General features: G+C 35.8%; 1 protein-coding gene across 12 annotated transcripts in view; it reads right to left on the reverse strand.

Annotated features, from left to right (window-relative positions):
* The window catches only part of nphs1 (NPHS1 adhesion molecule, nephrin), a 483,647-nt gene that overhangs the window by 169,530 nt on the left and 296,798 nt on the right, over positions 1–17,319 (reverse strand). For 8 of the 12 annotated variants that reach the window (XR_012390576.1, XM_073923252.1, XM_073923250.1 and 5 more), the window contains 3 exons: positions 13,980–14,152; positions 8,193–8,328; positions 2,289–2,385 (listed from right to left, as the gene is read on the reverse strand). Coding sequence is in view for 9 of the 12 variants with exons in the window: in XM_073923252.1 (XP_073779353.1) it covers positions 2,289–2,352 (64 nt within the window). In the remaining 3 variants the exon portion in view is untranslated. 12 annotated transcript variants of the gene reach the window in all.

Raw genomic sequence — 17,319 nt, forward strand, 5'->3', positions numbered from 1 at the left:
TCGTGAAAACAAAAACTGCAAAAAACTGCAAAAAAAAAAAAAAAAAAGGAGCTCCTGGGATGTATTTGGTGCTCTCCAGAAATGTATACAGGGGTATGTTATCGGAAAGAGCCTGGGTTGGAATTTAAAGAAAGGTTTCATTAAAACATTGGATTCAAATCATTTTTAGTGCAACTGCGGATTTAATCGTTTTCATTCTTCATAAAATGACTGCTAACTGCTGTTTTTATTTCTCCTTATAAAACAGGAGTTGCAGCATCATTCTTTTAAAGTCCAGACACATTACAGCCAACAAGATCATTGCAGACAGAGATTATTTTCCACGGTGCCATGCAACAACATATGGTACCATCCACTCCAAACCGAGCCTTGGCATACTGTAACCAATTTCATCTCCACTAAACTTGATTGTTGGAGCCTGCTAATAGACAGGGAGCACAATTATTACGAGATAAAAGCTCACAGCAAGATGGTGAACAGCCGAGCGAGGGCGGCCTGGTTTTCTATGTCAAAAGCTTCTCAGACCAAGTAGGATGAAGTCAGTTCAGACGCGCGAAACTGTGTATATGGTGGAAGAATGGGAAAATGCAACAAGCAATCATTACAGTAAATTGCCTCGGCCATTCTTTCCATTCAGATGCAGTTTTGTCAAGCAGCGCAGAAGCGGTAAGGGAGCATTTACCGCATGTAGCTGTGAGAGTAGAAGATTTGAACATTTGCTTGTGGGCCAAATTGCCTAGACATACATTCAGTGTGACACACAGGAACTATTCGAGGACATTTTATATAAGCAAGTCTATCTCTTGTGTAACAAAAAATACTTGTGATATTACTCTTTCGACGGCATAGATAACTAAGTATTTAGCACTTTGGAAACATGAAAGGGAAAATGTCCTTGTCATAAAATAAAGTCAGGCGGTATATGGCTATACATCAAAATAAAGAGCGTTTATTGCATAAAAATTTGTGCTGCCATTATTTCACAATCTTATCTATAAAAATCTGTAGAACCCAAACACACCAAGTAAAGAGTCTAAATGCCATTCACACAGTACACGATTTTCTGTTCCAATGTACTTCAACTTGCTTGATAGACGTGCATTATCTTTACGCTCGCATCTTGCGTCTTTTGAAACACTTAACACATAATCGTGTGTGTTTATAAGATGGTGTGTCAATAATTTCAACTTTCAACTTAGACAAAAGTCTTGTCGCTGAACAGAAATAATGTACAGTATAGAATATAAAGTCATGGTGCAGTGGCAAAATAATAAATACTGTGTATGACTCCCATGAGCTTGGAGGACTGCATCCATTCATTTCTGCAATGACTCAAATAACTTATTAATAAAGTCGTCTGGAATGACAAAGAAAGCATTCTTGCAGGACTCCCAGAGTTCATCAAGATTCTTTAGATTCATCTTCATTGCCTCCTTCATCTTACCCCAGACATGCTCAATAATGTTCGTATCTGGGGACTGGGCTGGCCAATCCTGGAGCACCTTGATCTTCTTTGCTTTCAGGAACTTTGATGTGGAGGCTGAAGTATGAGAAGGAGCGCTATCCTGCTGAAGAATCTCTTGATGAACGTAACCCCAAACCATGATTTTTTCTTTACCAAACTTGACTGATTTCAGTGAGAATCTTGGGTCCATGCTGTCTTCAATAGGTCTTCTGCAGTATTTGTGACGATTGGGATTTAGATCAACAGATGAATCATCGGAAAAATCTACCTTCTGACTCTTTTACAAATTATCAACTAGAAGTGAAGTCATTATTTGTTCCTTTTACAACCGGGATCGACGACAAGCCTTTTTTTCAGGTGGTGTATATGTTAAAAATGAAAGGATCCCATTGGATAAATCTCCCTTTTGTTTTCTTTTTGTGGCAACATTTTTATCCTACCTGCATTTCAAGGTGATCGGTGGTTGTTAATTTAGTCTACTGTTGTACATTTTTGAAAGTGCTTTGGTTTGTAATATAATAATTTAATATAAAGCAGTTTAAACAAGCTATGCTAAACCTTTTTTTGGCATTTGCTTCTTTGTATAAATATGCTTGTGTTTGATAAAGGATTATATTTATTCATTTAATACAGCACCTTTGGCGGATAATTACACCAGTGCATGAAAAGTGTTGTTAACAGCGAAGCTACAAACGCAATATTGCTGTAATGACTCACAGGTTTCATTACACAGTTTAGATTAAATACTCTGGTGTAATCACACAAACACATCAATTAATGAATACAAAAGAGTCATATTTGGCCTTTTGGTTTCAAACTCTACCTTTGAAATCCACAAGAAGCAAAAAACAGCCACTCAAGAAGACTAGAGAAAGCCAGGAATCCATCGCCGCCAATTGGTCCACGGCGTCAAAATAAATCTGTAACAAATCAGACAGAAAGAGACATATGTAAACACACACGCACATACATATAGTCACCGCACTTACTAAGGTCTAGGACATTACACTGGCTCCTCTTGATTTTTTTTTCTTTTTTTTTACCTTCGTGCTCCATTGAAGCGCTCCCTTTGAATAAGTTCAAGATTTCAGAGAGAACCTCAGGAACACTTCAAAGTGAAGCCCAGGGAGTGTTTCTATACCGTATGGAAAGAGCTCTCTCGGGTTCACGGCCATTACACCACGCTTTAGCCTCCTCCAGAACTCACTCACTATCTCTCTCTCTCTCAAAGCCAATAGCGCTTGCATTTCAAGTCAGGTTGCAATCTCTTCAAATTACCAACCACACTGGAACAAATAATAGTGATTTACTTAATTAAAAACTAAACATTTTCCCATCTAAATAAACAAAAGAAATTGAAAGCGCTGGCTCCTTGAGGCATCTCCCTCGGTCCATTAGTTGCAGTCCAATGGGCTTTGATAGGAATTAACTCACACTCAATTATACTCTGTGCCCGCAAACAGTCCCAGACGCCAAACTGTGAACGCAATCTCTCCCTCCTCGCAAAGGGGAATGGATGGAGGGCTTTCAGTCGGAGCGCTCGCATGCTGTATTTAGACATTCTTTAAACATATCCCTTTATTTCCCGCTCTGTCTTCTTTCGTCACATGCGCTTGGGGAGGTTTTTCGTCTTTCATCAGTATTGGGGGCACAGGCTCTAAGCATCCCTGTAAAAACAATACTCTTATTTTTTTGCACTGGGGCACGTTGTAATTTGGGAGGCTGGGAAAAGCATTTTTACATTCTTTTCCAGGTTGATAAGAGAAGTAGACATGTATAGTTTAAGTCTTTTTTTTTTTTCAAATATTTCCTAAATGATGTTTAACAGAACAAGGAATAATATATTTTCTTCTGGAGAAAATACACTACCTGACAAAAGTCTTGCCGTCTTTCCCAGTGGTAAGAGCAACACATAATAACTTGACTTCTAATTTGGAAAAGTGTCAGAAGGTAGATTTTTCAGATGATTCATCTGTTGAACTGCATCCCAATCATCACAAGAACTGCAGAAGACCCAATAGAACCCGCATGGACACAAGATCCTCACAGAAATCAGTCAAGTTTGTTGAAGGAAAAATCGTGGTTTTGGAGTTACATTCAGTATGGGGCCATACGAGAGATCTGCAGAGAGGATGGCAACTTCAACAGCCTGAGGTATCAAGACATTTGTGCTGCCCATTACATTACAAACCACAGGAGAGGGCAAATTCTTCAGCAGATTAGCACTTCTTCTCATACTTCAGCCTCCACATCAAAGTTCCTGAAAGAAGGTCAAGGTGCTCCAGGATTGGCCAGCCCAGTCCCCAGACATGAACATTATTAAGCATGTCTGTGGTAAGATGGAGGCATTGAAGATGAATCCAAAGAATTTTGATGAACTCTGGGAGTCCTGCAAGAATTCTTTCTTTGTCATTCCAGATGACTTTATTATTAAGTTATGAGTCACTGCAGAGATGTATGGATGCAATATTCCAAGCTCATGGGAGTTAAACACAATATTCATTCTGTTTCCACCGCACCATTACTTTATATTCTATATTGAACATTATATCTATTCAGTGACAAGACTTTTGTCTAAGCAAAGTCAGACCTCACTGTCCTAATTAAAAAATTTTAAATCAAGGCATGATCATATTTTATTTTGATAAAATAAGCGTAATCTAGAGGCCTTTTGTATAAGCCACTTTTCATACCAAATGATACCACTAATTTGTCAGGTAGTGTATTTTTTGTTTTATTTTGGCTAGAATAAACGCTATATATATATATATATACACACACACACACACACTATATATATATATATATATATATATATATATATATATATATATATATATATATATATATATATATATATATATATATATATATATATATATATATATATATATATATATATATATTTCTAATAACTGATTTATTTTATCTTTGCCATGATGACAGAAAATAATTTTTGACTAGATATTTTTCAAGACACTTACACTATTCGATTTAAAATAAAAGTGACATTTAAAGGCTTAATTAGGTTAATTAGGTTAACTAGGCAGGTTAGGGTAATTAGGCAAGTTATTGTATAACGATGGTTTGTTTTGTAGACTATCGAAATAAATCTAGCTTAGAGGGGCTAATAATTTTATCCTTAAAATGGCTTTAAAAAATTAAAACTGCTTTTATTCTAGCTGAATTATAAAACAAATAAGACTTTATTATAAGACATACTTTGACAATTTCTTTGCTCTGTTAAACACAATTTGGGAAATATTTCAAAAAGAAAAAATATCAAAGGGGGGCTAATAATTCTGACTTCAACTGTATATACTGTACATATACTGATTGTCAATGATTTCCCTAATTAATCTAACTTTCCTTGTTAACCTAATTAACCCAGTTAAGTCTTTTAATGTCACTTTAAGCTGAATTCTGGTATCTTGAAAAATGTCCAGTAAAATATTTGTTGTGTCATTGTGGCAAAGATAAAAGAAATCAGAAATTAGAAATTAGAAATTAGTTATTAAAACTTTTATGTTTAGAAATGTGTTGAAAAAAATCTGCTTTTCGGGAAAAATATACAGGGGGTCTAATAAGTCAGGAGGACTAATAATTCAACTGTATATGTTTTAAACACAGCATTCTTTGAGCTAAAGCTAAGCTGAATTTTAATTCAGTCTGGAAAATGGTTTGCTTTCAGTAAAGTAACTGTTACTTTGTTGACATTTCAATTCTCAAGGTTGCAAAGTGCAAAATAGCTGAAGGTTGCAACGTGCTTCAATGCTGAAACGCTTTCAAACATACAGATGCACTATATAAAGTGATGAAATAGATTTGCTTTTAAATATTTCACTTTTGAAACAGTAATGCAAAATTACAGCTTTCATGGAACATTTAATTACTTTAACTTCACCACAAACCAGCGTTTATGATTATGATAAACAACTGGAAGCAAAAGCATGCAAATTAAAGTCACAAATCAAGATTAAAACTTTTATTAAAACAAATGGATAAAGAGAAAATGAAGACATTTATATAACATGCCTTTGCTAATGCACTGTAAAACTGTGTCAGATAATTACTGGTAAGTCATGTTTACACAATATGTATGAGGGACAAAAAAATAACCCAAATGTAAAGCTAAATTAGAACACTTTAAATAAACCCAATAAATAAATGAAATTTATTGGCAAGTCGGAAGCTGTTTCCAGGCTTTAAATATTTCAAGAATTTTAATTCTTCTTTAGGTTAGTCCTAATAATCTTAAATGAAAACATAACATTCTAAAGAAGTGTTTTCGGTAATACAGTATATACACTCACAGGCCACTTTATTAGGGACACAGTTGGACCCGCTTTTGCCTTCAGAACTGCCTTAAGCCTTTGTGGCATAGATTCAACAAGGCACTGGAAATACTCCTCAGAGATTTTGGTCCATAATGACATGATGACATCAGGCAGTTGCTGCAGATTTGTCTGCTGCACATCCATGATGTGAATCTCCCATTCCACCACATCCCAAAGGTGCTCAATTGGATCTATTGGAGTTCTGGTGACTGTGGAGGCCATTTGAGTACAGTGAACTCATTGTCATGTTCGACAAAACCAGTCTGAGATCATTTGCCCATGACATGGTGCATTATTCTGCTGGAAGCAGCCATCAGAAGATGGGTACACCGTGGTCATAAAGGGATGGACATGGTCGGCAACAATACTTGGTTAGGCTGTGGCGTTTACACAATGCTCAATTGGTACTAATAGGCCAAGAAAATATCCCCACACCATTACACCACCACCTGAAGCACTAATACAAGGAAGGTAGATTCATGCTTTCATGTTCTGACCCTACCATCCGAATGTCGCAGCAGAAATTGAGACTCATCACACCAGGCAACGTTTCTCCAATCTTCTATTGTTCAATTTTGGTGAGCCTGTGCGAATTGTAGCCTCAGTTTCCTGTTTTTAGCTGACAGAAGTTGCACCCGGTGTGGTCTTCTGCAGCTAAACCCCATCCGCCTCAAGGTTGGATGTGGTTCAGAGATGCTCTTCTGCATACCTCAGTTGTAACAAGTGGTTATTTGAGTTACTGTTGCCTTTTTTATCAGCTCAAACCAGTCTGGCCATTCTCCTCTGACATCAACAAGGCATTTGTGCCTACAGAACTGCCACTCAATAGATATTTTCTCTTTTTTAAAGCATTCTCTGTAAACCCTAGAGAGGGTTTCACTTGAAAATCCCAGTAGATCAACAGTTACTGAAATGTTCAGACCACCCCCGTCTGGCAAAAACAATCATGCCACGCTCAAAGTCAACTAAATCACCTTTCTTCCCCATTCTGATGCTCAGTTTAAGCTGCAGCAGATCGTCTAGACCATATCTACATGCCTAAATGCTGCCATGCGATTGGCTGAAATTTGTGTTAACAAGCAGTAATAATAGGTGGTGATATATATTTAAGTAAATCACAAAGTGTGCAGCATGTGAATGTTTTGTCCATACCAAAAACATAAGCGTTTATTGATTAAATATTTTTAAAACATTTTCTTTTATGTGTTTTGTTGATTGAAACTGGTATTAAAATAGTAATAAAAAAGTGATCCACATAATCTGCTAGTGGGGTCGGCAAAATAATTTTATTTCAAAGTAAAAACAAGATTATTTCACTTGTTTTAGGAAAAACTCACTTAAATCTAAAGCAATTTTTGTGAAAACAACACATTCGTTTTCGATCATATAGAAGATGCTTCTTGAGTTTGTGCACTACATGATTAAGTCTATAAGTGGATATAGTGTATCATTTGGGATGCAACTTCAATAGTGAATAAAGACTTTAATTTTTGATACTAAAAGACAACATTTTTAGTCAAGATGTGCATTTCTGTTTGGCACAAATAAAGCAGTTCATTTGTTTATACAATTGTGATTTTAAAATAGAAACATTATGAAACCCAAAATTTTTGTGACACACTGTTCCACAAAATCAATTTGTTCTGGGACAACATGAAGGAATTAAGTTAGTTAACGTATTGTTTTTATAAATATAAGTGGAGTCAGCATGAAAAAAAATAAGTTGCCCCCCCCACAAACACAAGAATTCTATTGTTCCAGCTCAATTTAACCAAGTCGTTTGAACAAACAGCACTCATTTTTTGAGTGCAGTGAGGGGTCAGATTCAGTTTTCATTAAAATATCTTCTTGTGCTCTAAAGATGGCTATGGAATGACATGAGGATGAGTAAAAGATGACAGAAGTGTTGTTTCTTTGGCTGAACTTAACCTTTAATTGAAGTGTTATGGATATGACACTAACAAGCTAATAAAAATCTAATTCCTACCACTGACAAGACACAACTAGATGTCCACGAAGAACGTATGTCAGGTTCTTATTCACCCATTAACCGGCTACCTGTCAGTCTCTTTACTGCCTTAACAAGATCTCAGAAGAAAACTTTAGTTCCGCAAAAAAAAAAAAAAAGCACACAATATGACTGGTATGACTCTACTTGAGCTCATGCCCCTGCAAAAAAATCTTAAAACCCCCATGAATGAGCCCTGATTTTTCTCAAAAGTGTTTTTTTTTAAATCCCTCTTCACTTTTTCTTATTGTAATGTTCCCCAAGTGAGCCACAGACTAATCAAAAGAGAAACTCGCAGTTTTTGTTCTGACTTCACCGCTGTGCTAGTCAGCGCTCGTTGGCAAAATTAACTTCTCTCTCCTCTTTTCTTTTTGACACAAACCTTATTTTGGCGAGTGCGAGGAGGCTGTCAGGGAGATCAGTGAAAGCAGCTCTTCTCAATGACTCAGCGTTTCTGTCCAGGTCTTTAATGAGACGTTCTCTCTTCAGGCCTGTCCAACCTCCCTTCTCCCGCGTCCCTGAAGACAAACAACAGCCTTAATTGTAGGGAAAATATTACCACGGCACAGAAAAAGGGAATTAATTCATTAATTTTAGCTATTTGTTTTGTTCATGTTTCCGTGTCTTGACAAGTTATGCTACTGCGGCTGCACTAAGGATGAAATTATCTTAACAGACTGAGGAAGATAACACACAATCTTGAGGTTTGAAATCAAATGAATGATACCTTCAAGACATACTGTGTAAATAGAACTAGGCAAATAAAATACACTGAAATTACAAGATAAATTGAATTATATATAGTTAAAGTCAAACTAATTTACCAAGTGCTGCTTAACAGAGAAAATATTTTTTCAACACATATTTAAACATAATAGTTTTACTTACAAATTTATAATAACTCACTTGTTTTGTCTTTGTCATGGTGACATTACATAATTTAACATACTATTTTTCTACCTACTTTTCTCATAAGATACTAGTGTGTGAGTGTGAGTGTGAGTGTGTGTGTGTGTGTGTGTGTGTGTGTGTGTGTGTGTGTGTGTGTGTGTGTGTGTGTGGGTGTGTGAATACATACAGTTGAAGTCAGAATTATTAGCCCCCTATTTTTATTTTATTTTTATTTTTTATTAGGTACACCTGTCCAACTGCTTGTTAACACAAATTTCTAATCGGCCAATCACATGGCAGCAACACAATGCATTTAGGCATATACACATGGCCAAGACGATCTGCTGCAGTTCAAACTGAGCATCAGAATGGAGAAGAAAGGTGATTTATGTAACTTGAATGAGGAATGGATGTTGTTGCCAGACAGACTGGTCTGAGTATTTCAGAAATTGCTGATCTACTGGAATTTTCACGCACAACCATATCTAGGGTTTACAGAATGGTCCTAAAAAATTATCCAGTAAGCATCAGTTCTGTAGGCGCAAATGATGTTATTAATGAGGTAAGAGGAGAATTGTGATCTCTAAACACACAACACGACCAACCTTGAGGCGGATGGGCTACAGCAGCAAAAGACCACACCGGGTGCCATTGCTGTCAGCTAAAAACAGGAAACTACGTCTACAGTTAGCAGAGGCTCACCAAATTGGACAATAGAAGATTGGAAAAATGTTGCCTGGTCTGATGAGTCTCGATTTCTGCTGCGACATTCCGATGGTAGGATCAGAACATGAAAGTATGGATCTATCCTGTCTTGTATCAACGGTTCAGAGTGGTGGTGGTGTAATGGTGTAGGGGAAATTTTCTTGGCACACTTTGGGCCCATTAGTACCAATTGAGCATCGAGTCAACACCACAGCCTACCTGAGTATTGTTGCCAACCATCTCCATCCCTTTATGACCACAGTGTACCCATCTTCTGATGGCGACTTCAAGCAGGATGCCGTGCCATGTCATAAAGCGTGAATCATCTCAGACTGGTTTCTTGAACATGACAATGAGTTCACTGTACTCAAATGGCCTCCACAGTCACCAGATCTCAATCCAATAGAGTGCCTTTGGGATGTGGAACGGGAGATTTGCGTCATAGTACAATTCAGCAGCAACTGCGTGATGTTATCATGTCAATAGGGACAAAAATCTCTGAGGAACATTTCCAGTACCTTGTTGTATTTATGCCATTAGGGATTAAGGCAGTTCTGAAGGCAAAAGGGGGTCCAAGCCGGTTCTAGAAAAGTGTACCTAATAAAGTGGCCAGTAAGTACATTTTAAAATAGTTGTACTTCTAAAATAAAAACTGCTTTTATTACAGCCAAAATAAAAGAAATAATAATTTCTCTTTCACTTGCTTTGTCAAACATCATTTAATAAATAAATAATTTTTTTTTTTTTTTTTTATAATTTTAACAGGGGGACTAATAGTTTTGTATGTACTCAAATAAATCATAATCAGTTATTATCTGCACTTTTTTATTTAATAATTAACAGCTAAAAACTACTTTTGCTGTGTATTATTTCAGTATACCCTGTGATGCCTTTTTACTTCAGGACTTGATGAATATAAAGTTTAAAAAACAGCTTCTTTTTTTTTTAAGAAATCGCTTTTAAGATCTGATTTACGATCACCTAAATGTACTGTGTCCATGTTGAATCTGAACATTGGGATTTTTTAAAATATATATCTCTTAAAACACATTAAGCATATTAAGTCACAGAATCGTTTCACAATGTTACCTTTTCATTCTGTATTAATGAAAAGTCTAGAGCAGTGTTTCTCAACCACGTTCCTTTAGGACCACCAGCACTGCATGTTGTGGATGCCCCCTTTTGTCTGTCACACCCATTACAGGTCCTGCAAACTCTGCTAATGAGCTAAAGATCTGAATCAGGTGTCTTCGGCTAAGGAGACATTGAAAATGTGCAGAGATGGTGGTGCTTTAGGAATGTGGTTGAGAAACACTGTTTTAGAAGTATATTAGCTAACATCAACACTAAAATATGATCTAAAACAACAACAAATGTGCATTTTAATATCTTAGTGTCATTTTTCTAGTGGATTATTGTCACAGTAATGTCTTTCAGAATAAGAAAGATCGTATCTGCTGATCGATTGAACAGAACTGTAATCTGTGCACATTCAGGTTGCTTCATTCACATGTCAATATGATTTCTGCACACAGACACGGATGTCATCGCTCACACTGACAACTGATGCTTGTTTGTTTACATCTCATATATAAGTCCTTGTCAGTCTCCTTGTGTCTTCAGAAGAGCCAATGCTGAAAGACATGAAATTAGATTTGCTGTAGGTACAAAGCTGGTAGGGTGTCTGACTGGGTCAGAGAGGAATCACACACACTGACCGGGCCAGGTATATTTTTAATGTTTTTGTTTTTTTCCATCATATCATCAAACAAGCCTACACTCAAGCCTGGGCCTACTGGATGAAAAAAAAAAAAAAAAACAGCATGAAATTCCCCAATGTGCAGAAAATGAGACCGGCTCTGCACTCAGACTGGGACATGCATGTTTTTTTTTTTTTTTCTTGCAAATCCAAGAACATGTTTCACATCCGGCATCTACAGGCTTGAATGTGCTTTGTAGTAGCACATTATAAAAAAATCATTTAGTTGTGGTTACAGTCAATATATGGGTCAAAGATGAAAAGGGGGCTTCAAACATCAAAACAACAGTAATGCTATTCAGTTTTAAATGTGTCTGTTTTCTCTGTGTCTATAAAACATTTTTTTACAACATCAGCTTATTTACACTGTAAACATCCCTGACAGACAAACTACTAGTTATTACATTACCGTGGGGTAAAAAAAAAAATGTTTGAACACTGATTTCTTATCATTTTAAAGATTTGTTTTTGAATTTCGTTGGATCTCGGAGAAACTTTTGAGGATCTTTTGGTCTACTTCACTTTGTCAGGGAGTTCCTATTAAAATAATATCTTGATTGTGAACAGGTGTGGGGCTAATCAGGCCTAGGTGCTGCAAGAGAATTTGCACAGGCTCACCAAATTGTACAATAGAAGATTGGAAAAATGTTGCCTGGTCTGATGAGTCTCGATTTCTGCTTTCTTTTCATTCGGATGGTAGGGTCAGAACATGAAAGTATGGATCTATCTGCCTTGTCTCAATGGTTCAGGCTGGTGGTGGTGTAATGGTGTGGGGGATATTTTCTTGGCACAATTTGGGCCCAATAGTACCAATTGAGCATCGTGTCAACACCACAGCCAACCCGAGTATTGCTGCCGACCATCTCCATCCCTTTATGACCACAGTGCACTGCAAGCAGGATTATGCGCCATATTATAAAGCATGAATCATCTTAGACTGGTTTCTTGAACATGACAATGAGTTCACTGTACAAAAAAAAATGTGGCCTAATAAAGAAAAATTGAACTCAGGTGTGATAAACACGAGTTATGTTTTAACAGGGGGCAAACACTTTTTCACACAGGGCTATGTAGTCTTGGATTTTGTTTTCCTTTAATACCAAAAACTGCATGATGTGTTTATTTGTGTTATTGTGGACTAATATTTAAATTTGATAAATGATCTGAAGCAAACACTTTTTTACACCATTGCATGCATTATGATTTGTTGTGTGCAATAAGTGAGGAAATAAAACCAATATGCAAGTATCTGTTATCTTTATGACTCTATTCTGCTAAAAGTAGCCATCAGAAGACAAAGACATAGTCAGCAACAATACTCAGGCAGGCTGTGGCGTTGACACGATACTCAATTGGTAATAATGGGCCCAAAAGTGTGCCGAGAAAATATCCCCCACACCATTACACCACCACCATCACCCTGAACCATTGATACTAGGCAGGATGGATCCATTCTTTCATGTTGTTGACGCCAAATTCTGACCCTACCATCCGAATGCTGCAGCAGAAATCAAGACTCATCAGACCAGGCAACGTTTTTCCTGATGCCTTTCTATCAGCTGGAACCAGTCTGACCATGCTTCTCTGACCTCTGGCATCAACAAGGCATTTGCTCCTACAGAACTGCCATTCACTGGATATTTTCTTTTTTTCCCGGACCATTCTCTGTAAACCCTAGACCATACCTGCCAACATTTTGTCTCTGAAAATCCTGGAGCCCGGGGTGGGGGGGTTTGGGGTTGTTGGAAGTTTGGGGGTGAGGTGTCTGAATAACACTTGAGGTTAATTGCACATTATAACACTTGTTGGGAACTGGGTTAGTAACTGTACTATGGAGCAGGTTTTGGGCGGCCGTTGTGGATCGGATCTGATACCAGAGGACAGGGAAGAGGTGGGGGGGGGGACATGTTTGTGCATGGAAATCCCAGTAGATAAGCAGATTCTTAATTACTGAAACAGCCCGTCTGGCACCAACAACCATGCCACGTTCAAAGTCACTTAAATCACCTTTCTTCCCAATTCTGATGCTCTGTTTAAACTGCAGCAGATCATCTTGACCATGACTCTAAGCCTAAATGCATTGAGTTGCTGCAATGTGATTGACTGATTGCAAATTTGCATTGAAAAGCAGTTGGACAGGTGTACCTAATAAAGTGGCAGGTGAGTGTATATTATAAATCAAAAATTATGTTTCGTCCTATTTACAGTGAGACATGTGCAAAATATTGCCATAGAACATGATTTTTTTACAGTAATTTCCCATACAAGAAAAATCAACACTTTTGAGCCATGCGATGTATTTTTGGCTACTCCCACAAATACACTAACACAACATAAGGCAGATTCAAGTATCCTGAGCATTAATTAAGTCCAGCATCTGTTGAAAACCACGAAAAAAAAATTACATCTCCAGTTCTCAATTACATTATAAGCACAATATAACAACCACAAACACACTCAAACAAGCAGCCATCAACAGATTCCATCCAATTTACACTCATTAAAAATTAATATGTTAAAGGCCACTAATAGAAACTCACAGCTTCCTGAAGAGCCAAACCTGTTCAAATCCTCTTTGTTTTGACTCTTTATTGCACCGTTTCAACCTAGCTTCCACACAGAAACCCTACGTTTCTCGCTCAGCCATCCCCTTGACACAGAAGTCGACTTAAAACTGACTGAGAAGAGAGGAAAAGAGGCCTTCTTTCAAGCCTCCATCTCCTCACTCTTACCAGTCTTCTTAAGGCAGAGGAAAAAAACATATGAAGCCTTTGAGTGTGATAAAACATGTGCATGTGAGAAAACGCGGCTTACCTGTTGGTGCTCCACTATTCGCCTTTGTCTGAAGGTTCTTCTCTGAAGATGTTCTTGGTGAAGAAATGCCAACGGGGGCTTCCCGTACACACAAACACACATTCCCCTCGCTTTCTGAATAACCTGACAGCGATGGAGGAGTGAAAGCAGGGAGGACGAGATGAAACTGCTGACTGTAAAATAAGCAGAGGAACACTTGTAACATGATGGCGTTCAACCTCTGTCATCGTGTCCTCCTGTTTGGCCATTAGACGGCATTTAATGAGCTTTAACATCTGCGCAAACGTGGTTTTTCTAATGGACTACATCTAGAACAACACGCTGCTGCTCTTTTCTAATTCGTGTCTTGTACTTTGTGTGTTTTGTGCGTTGGGGGACTCTGGTACCCTTGTCGACACTGAAGTGAAGGAACGAGTCTCCGCGGCGACCACTTTTGTAACATTTATGCTCATGCATAATAAATAGTGCACAGACTATTCACTTTATTTTATATACTGAACACTCCTCAGGGGCCGCCTGGACTCTCTCTCCACGCTCAGCAACAGATTTTTTTACACAGAATTCATTTTCCACAACTGAATATTTGATTGTGGGTTGAAAATCGTTGCTTTTTTTTTTTTTTTTTTTGAGTTTCTTTTTTATTTTATGTCACATAACTTGACTGGATGTGGTGCCGTTAAAACAAAACAAAAAAAATATATTAAACAATAAAATAAATGAATGAAAGTGTATTTTACAGGGCTTAAAAGATTTAAACTGATCAAAAGTGTTAACAATGGTGTTCACAATATTATATAGGTATTTAGTAACTTATAAGATTTTATTCATTACCGAATAATATATATTTTACACTAAATAAATAAATTAATTAATGAATGAATAAATTAGTTAATTAATTAATTAATAGACCAAACATATTTGTCCCTCCTGTCTTTTATTTCATTTTATTAATTTATTTTTACTTAATTTATCTTGCAACATTTACTGAACACTCCTCGGGGGCTGCCTTGACTCTCTCCGTGCACAGCTACATATTTTTTTTTTTTTTACACAGAATTTATTTTCCACAACTGAATAGTTTTATTATTTTTTAATATTATGTCATAACTTGACTTTAAAAATGCCATTAAAAATCAATTACTTATTTATTTAAAAAACAAATAAATAAATTAAGTGTATTTTAGAGGTTAAAAAAGGGTTTAACTGATCAAAAGTGACAACAATGGAGTTCATGATATTATAAAAGACTTATTTATTATTTATTTTTACATTTTTTATCATTAATTTCATTATTGAATGCTTTAAAAAGTATCAGTTTCCATTGAATAAAACTATTAAATAATAAACCAAACATCTATTTTCCACGCTTGGATTTTTTAATTTATTTAATTTAAATATTAAAATTATTGAATTTAAATGTAAGTATTTAATATTTAAATTTATATATTTTTTAACATTTACCGATTTTTTCTCCGTGCACACCAACAGATTTTTATACAAATCTGATTTTCCACAACTATTATTGTGTGCTAAAAAAATTGCCATTATATTTTGTCTTCCTTCACCGAGTTTCTCTTTTTATTTTATGTCCTAACCTGACTTAGATGGACATAGGGGCCATTAAAAAGAAATTTCAATTAAAATGATTTTAAAACAATAAGAAAAAAATTGTATTTTAAGGGGCCTAAAACTTAAATATTAAGAATTAAACCCTCAAAAGTATATATTTTTAACTAAATAAATAAATCAAACAATTAATTAAATAATAATATGAAATGTTTATTTATTTATTTGGTCACACTTTACAATAAGGTTCATTAGTTAGTATTAATGCATTTACTAACATGAACAAATAATGAACAATACATTTACTCCTGTATTTGTTCATATTAGTCAATGTTAGTTAATGAAAATACAGTAGTTCATTGTTAGTTCATGTTAACTCATGGTGCGTTAACTAATGTTAACAAGCATTGACTTGAATGTTAATAATGCATTAGTAAATGTTCAATTATGATTAATAAATGCTGTACGTGTGTTGTTCATTATTAGGTAATGTTAGTAAATGCATTAACTAATGAACCCTTATTGTAAAGTGTTACCATTTATTTTTTGCTAAATTCACTACACACTTCTTAGGACCCGACTTGACTCTCTCTCTCTCTCTCTCTCTCTCTCTGCACAGATCTACAGATTTTTATACAGAATTCATTTTCTACAACTGAATTTCTTCCTCCAGAGTTTGTTTTTCAAATGTATATACTGTACAGTACAATAGTTTAGTATGCACTGCGCTCCTGCGTTATTTGATTATGGTGCGCAAGGTCATGATTTGCACTCATTGAGTAATTGCATTACACAAAAAATAAATGCACAGACATTTCAGCTCAACGCTTTCCTCAGTGCATGCTGTATATATACTGTATAGTACATACTGGGAACTCAACATCAACACTTGTCACAAATCAAATAAATGGCAACACATTTTGGCTTAAAAGCCTTCCTCATGGCACAAAACCCATACCCTATATATATATTTTTTTAAATCATGCCATATTGCCATTGAAAAAAAAGCTGTTATTTAAGTTCAAGTTCAAATTATTCAAGATGTACACTGTTAACAATTACCTGTAGAATTCACAGTAACATACTGCCAGCAGTTCCCAAGCAACGTTTTTTTTTTAAAATCAATTACAGCAAAAATACTGTATCTACCTTTACAGAATAATTTATCTTGCTGTATATTTATTACAGTATTGTATCTTTACTATAAAATATACAGTATTTTCAATGAATCTTTAAAATATAGTACCATGCTGCATGACTGTCCTACAATAAAACATTATAAGACATGTATTTCTTATGTTTTGTAATTCTTAACATTCCATTCATTACTGAATGCTTAAAATGTAGTTCTTATACAAAATACAGTTCATATTACATTGTATGATTTCCGAACATTGTTAACAGCATAGTTTCATAGAAAGAACAGCCAGCAAGGGGAAATGGATGGATTTGTGCCGAATATTAGAATCTTTGACCTATAACAATGTACAGTACCTATAACTTTCAGTACGTTTGTTTGCTCTTTATACAGTTTCTATATTAATGTGCAGTTATGTGGAAGAAATAAATAAATTGAAATGCAAATCAAAGTATAAATAGCAGAAGTGAACAAATAGATTTTCCCTAAAAGCAAATATTAATTCGACAACAAATATAAAAGCAGACACTAACCTGGTATAAGTCACCAATGACTAAATCTCCAAAAGACTGATGAAAACATCAGTGAATTGTACCTCTGACATGGACATGAGGCTTATAAATGACTGAAAAACAG

The sequence above is a fragment of the Danio rerio genome, chromosome 15, assembly GCF_049306965.1.
Source record: "Danio rerio strain Tuebingen ecotype United States chromosome 15, GRCz12tu, whole genome shotgun sequence".
In the NCBI taxonomy this organism is placed as follows: Eukaryota; Metazoa; Chordata; class Actinopteri; order Cypriniformes; family Danionidae; genus Danio; species Danio rerio.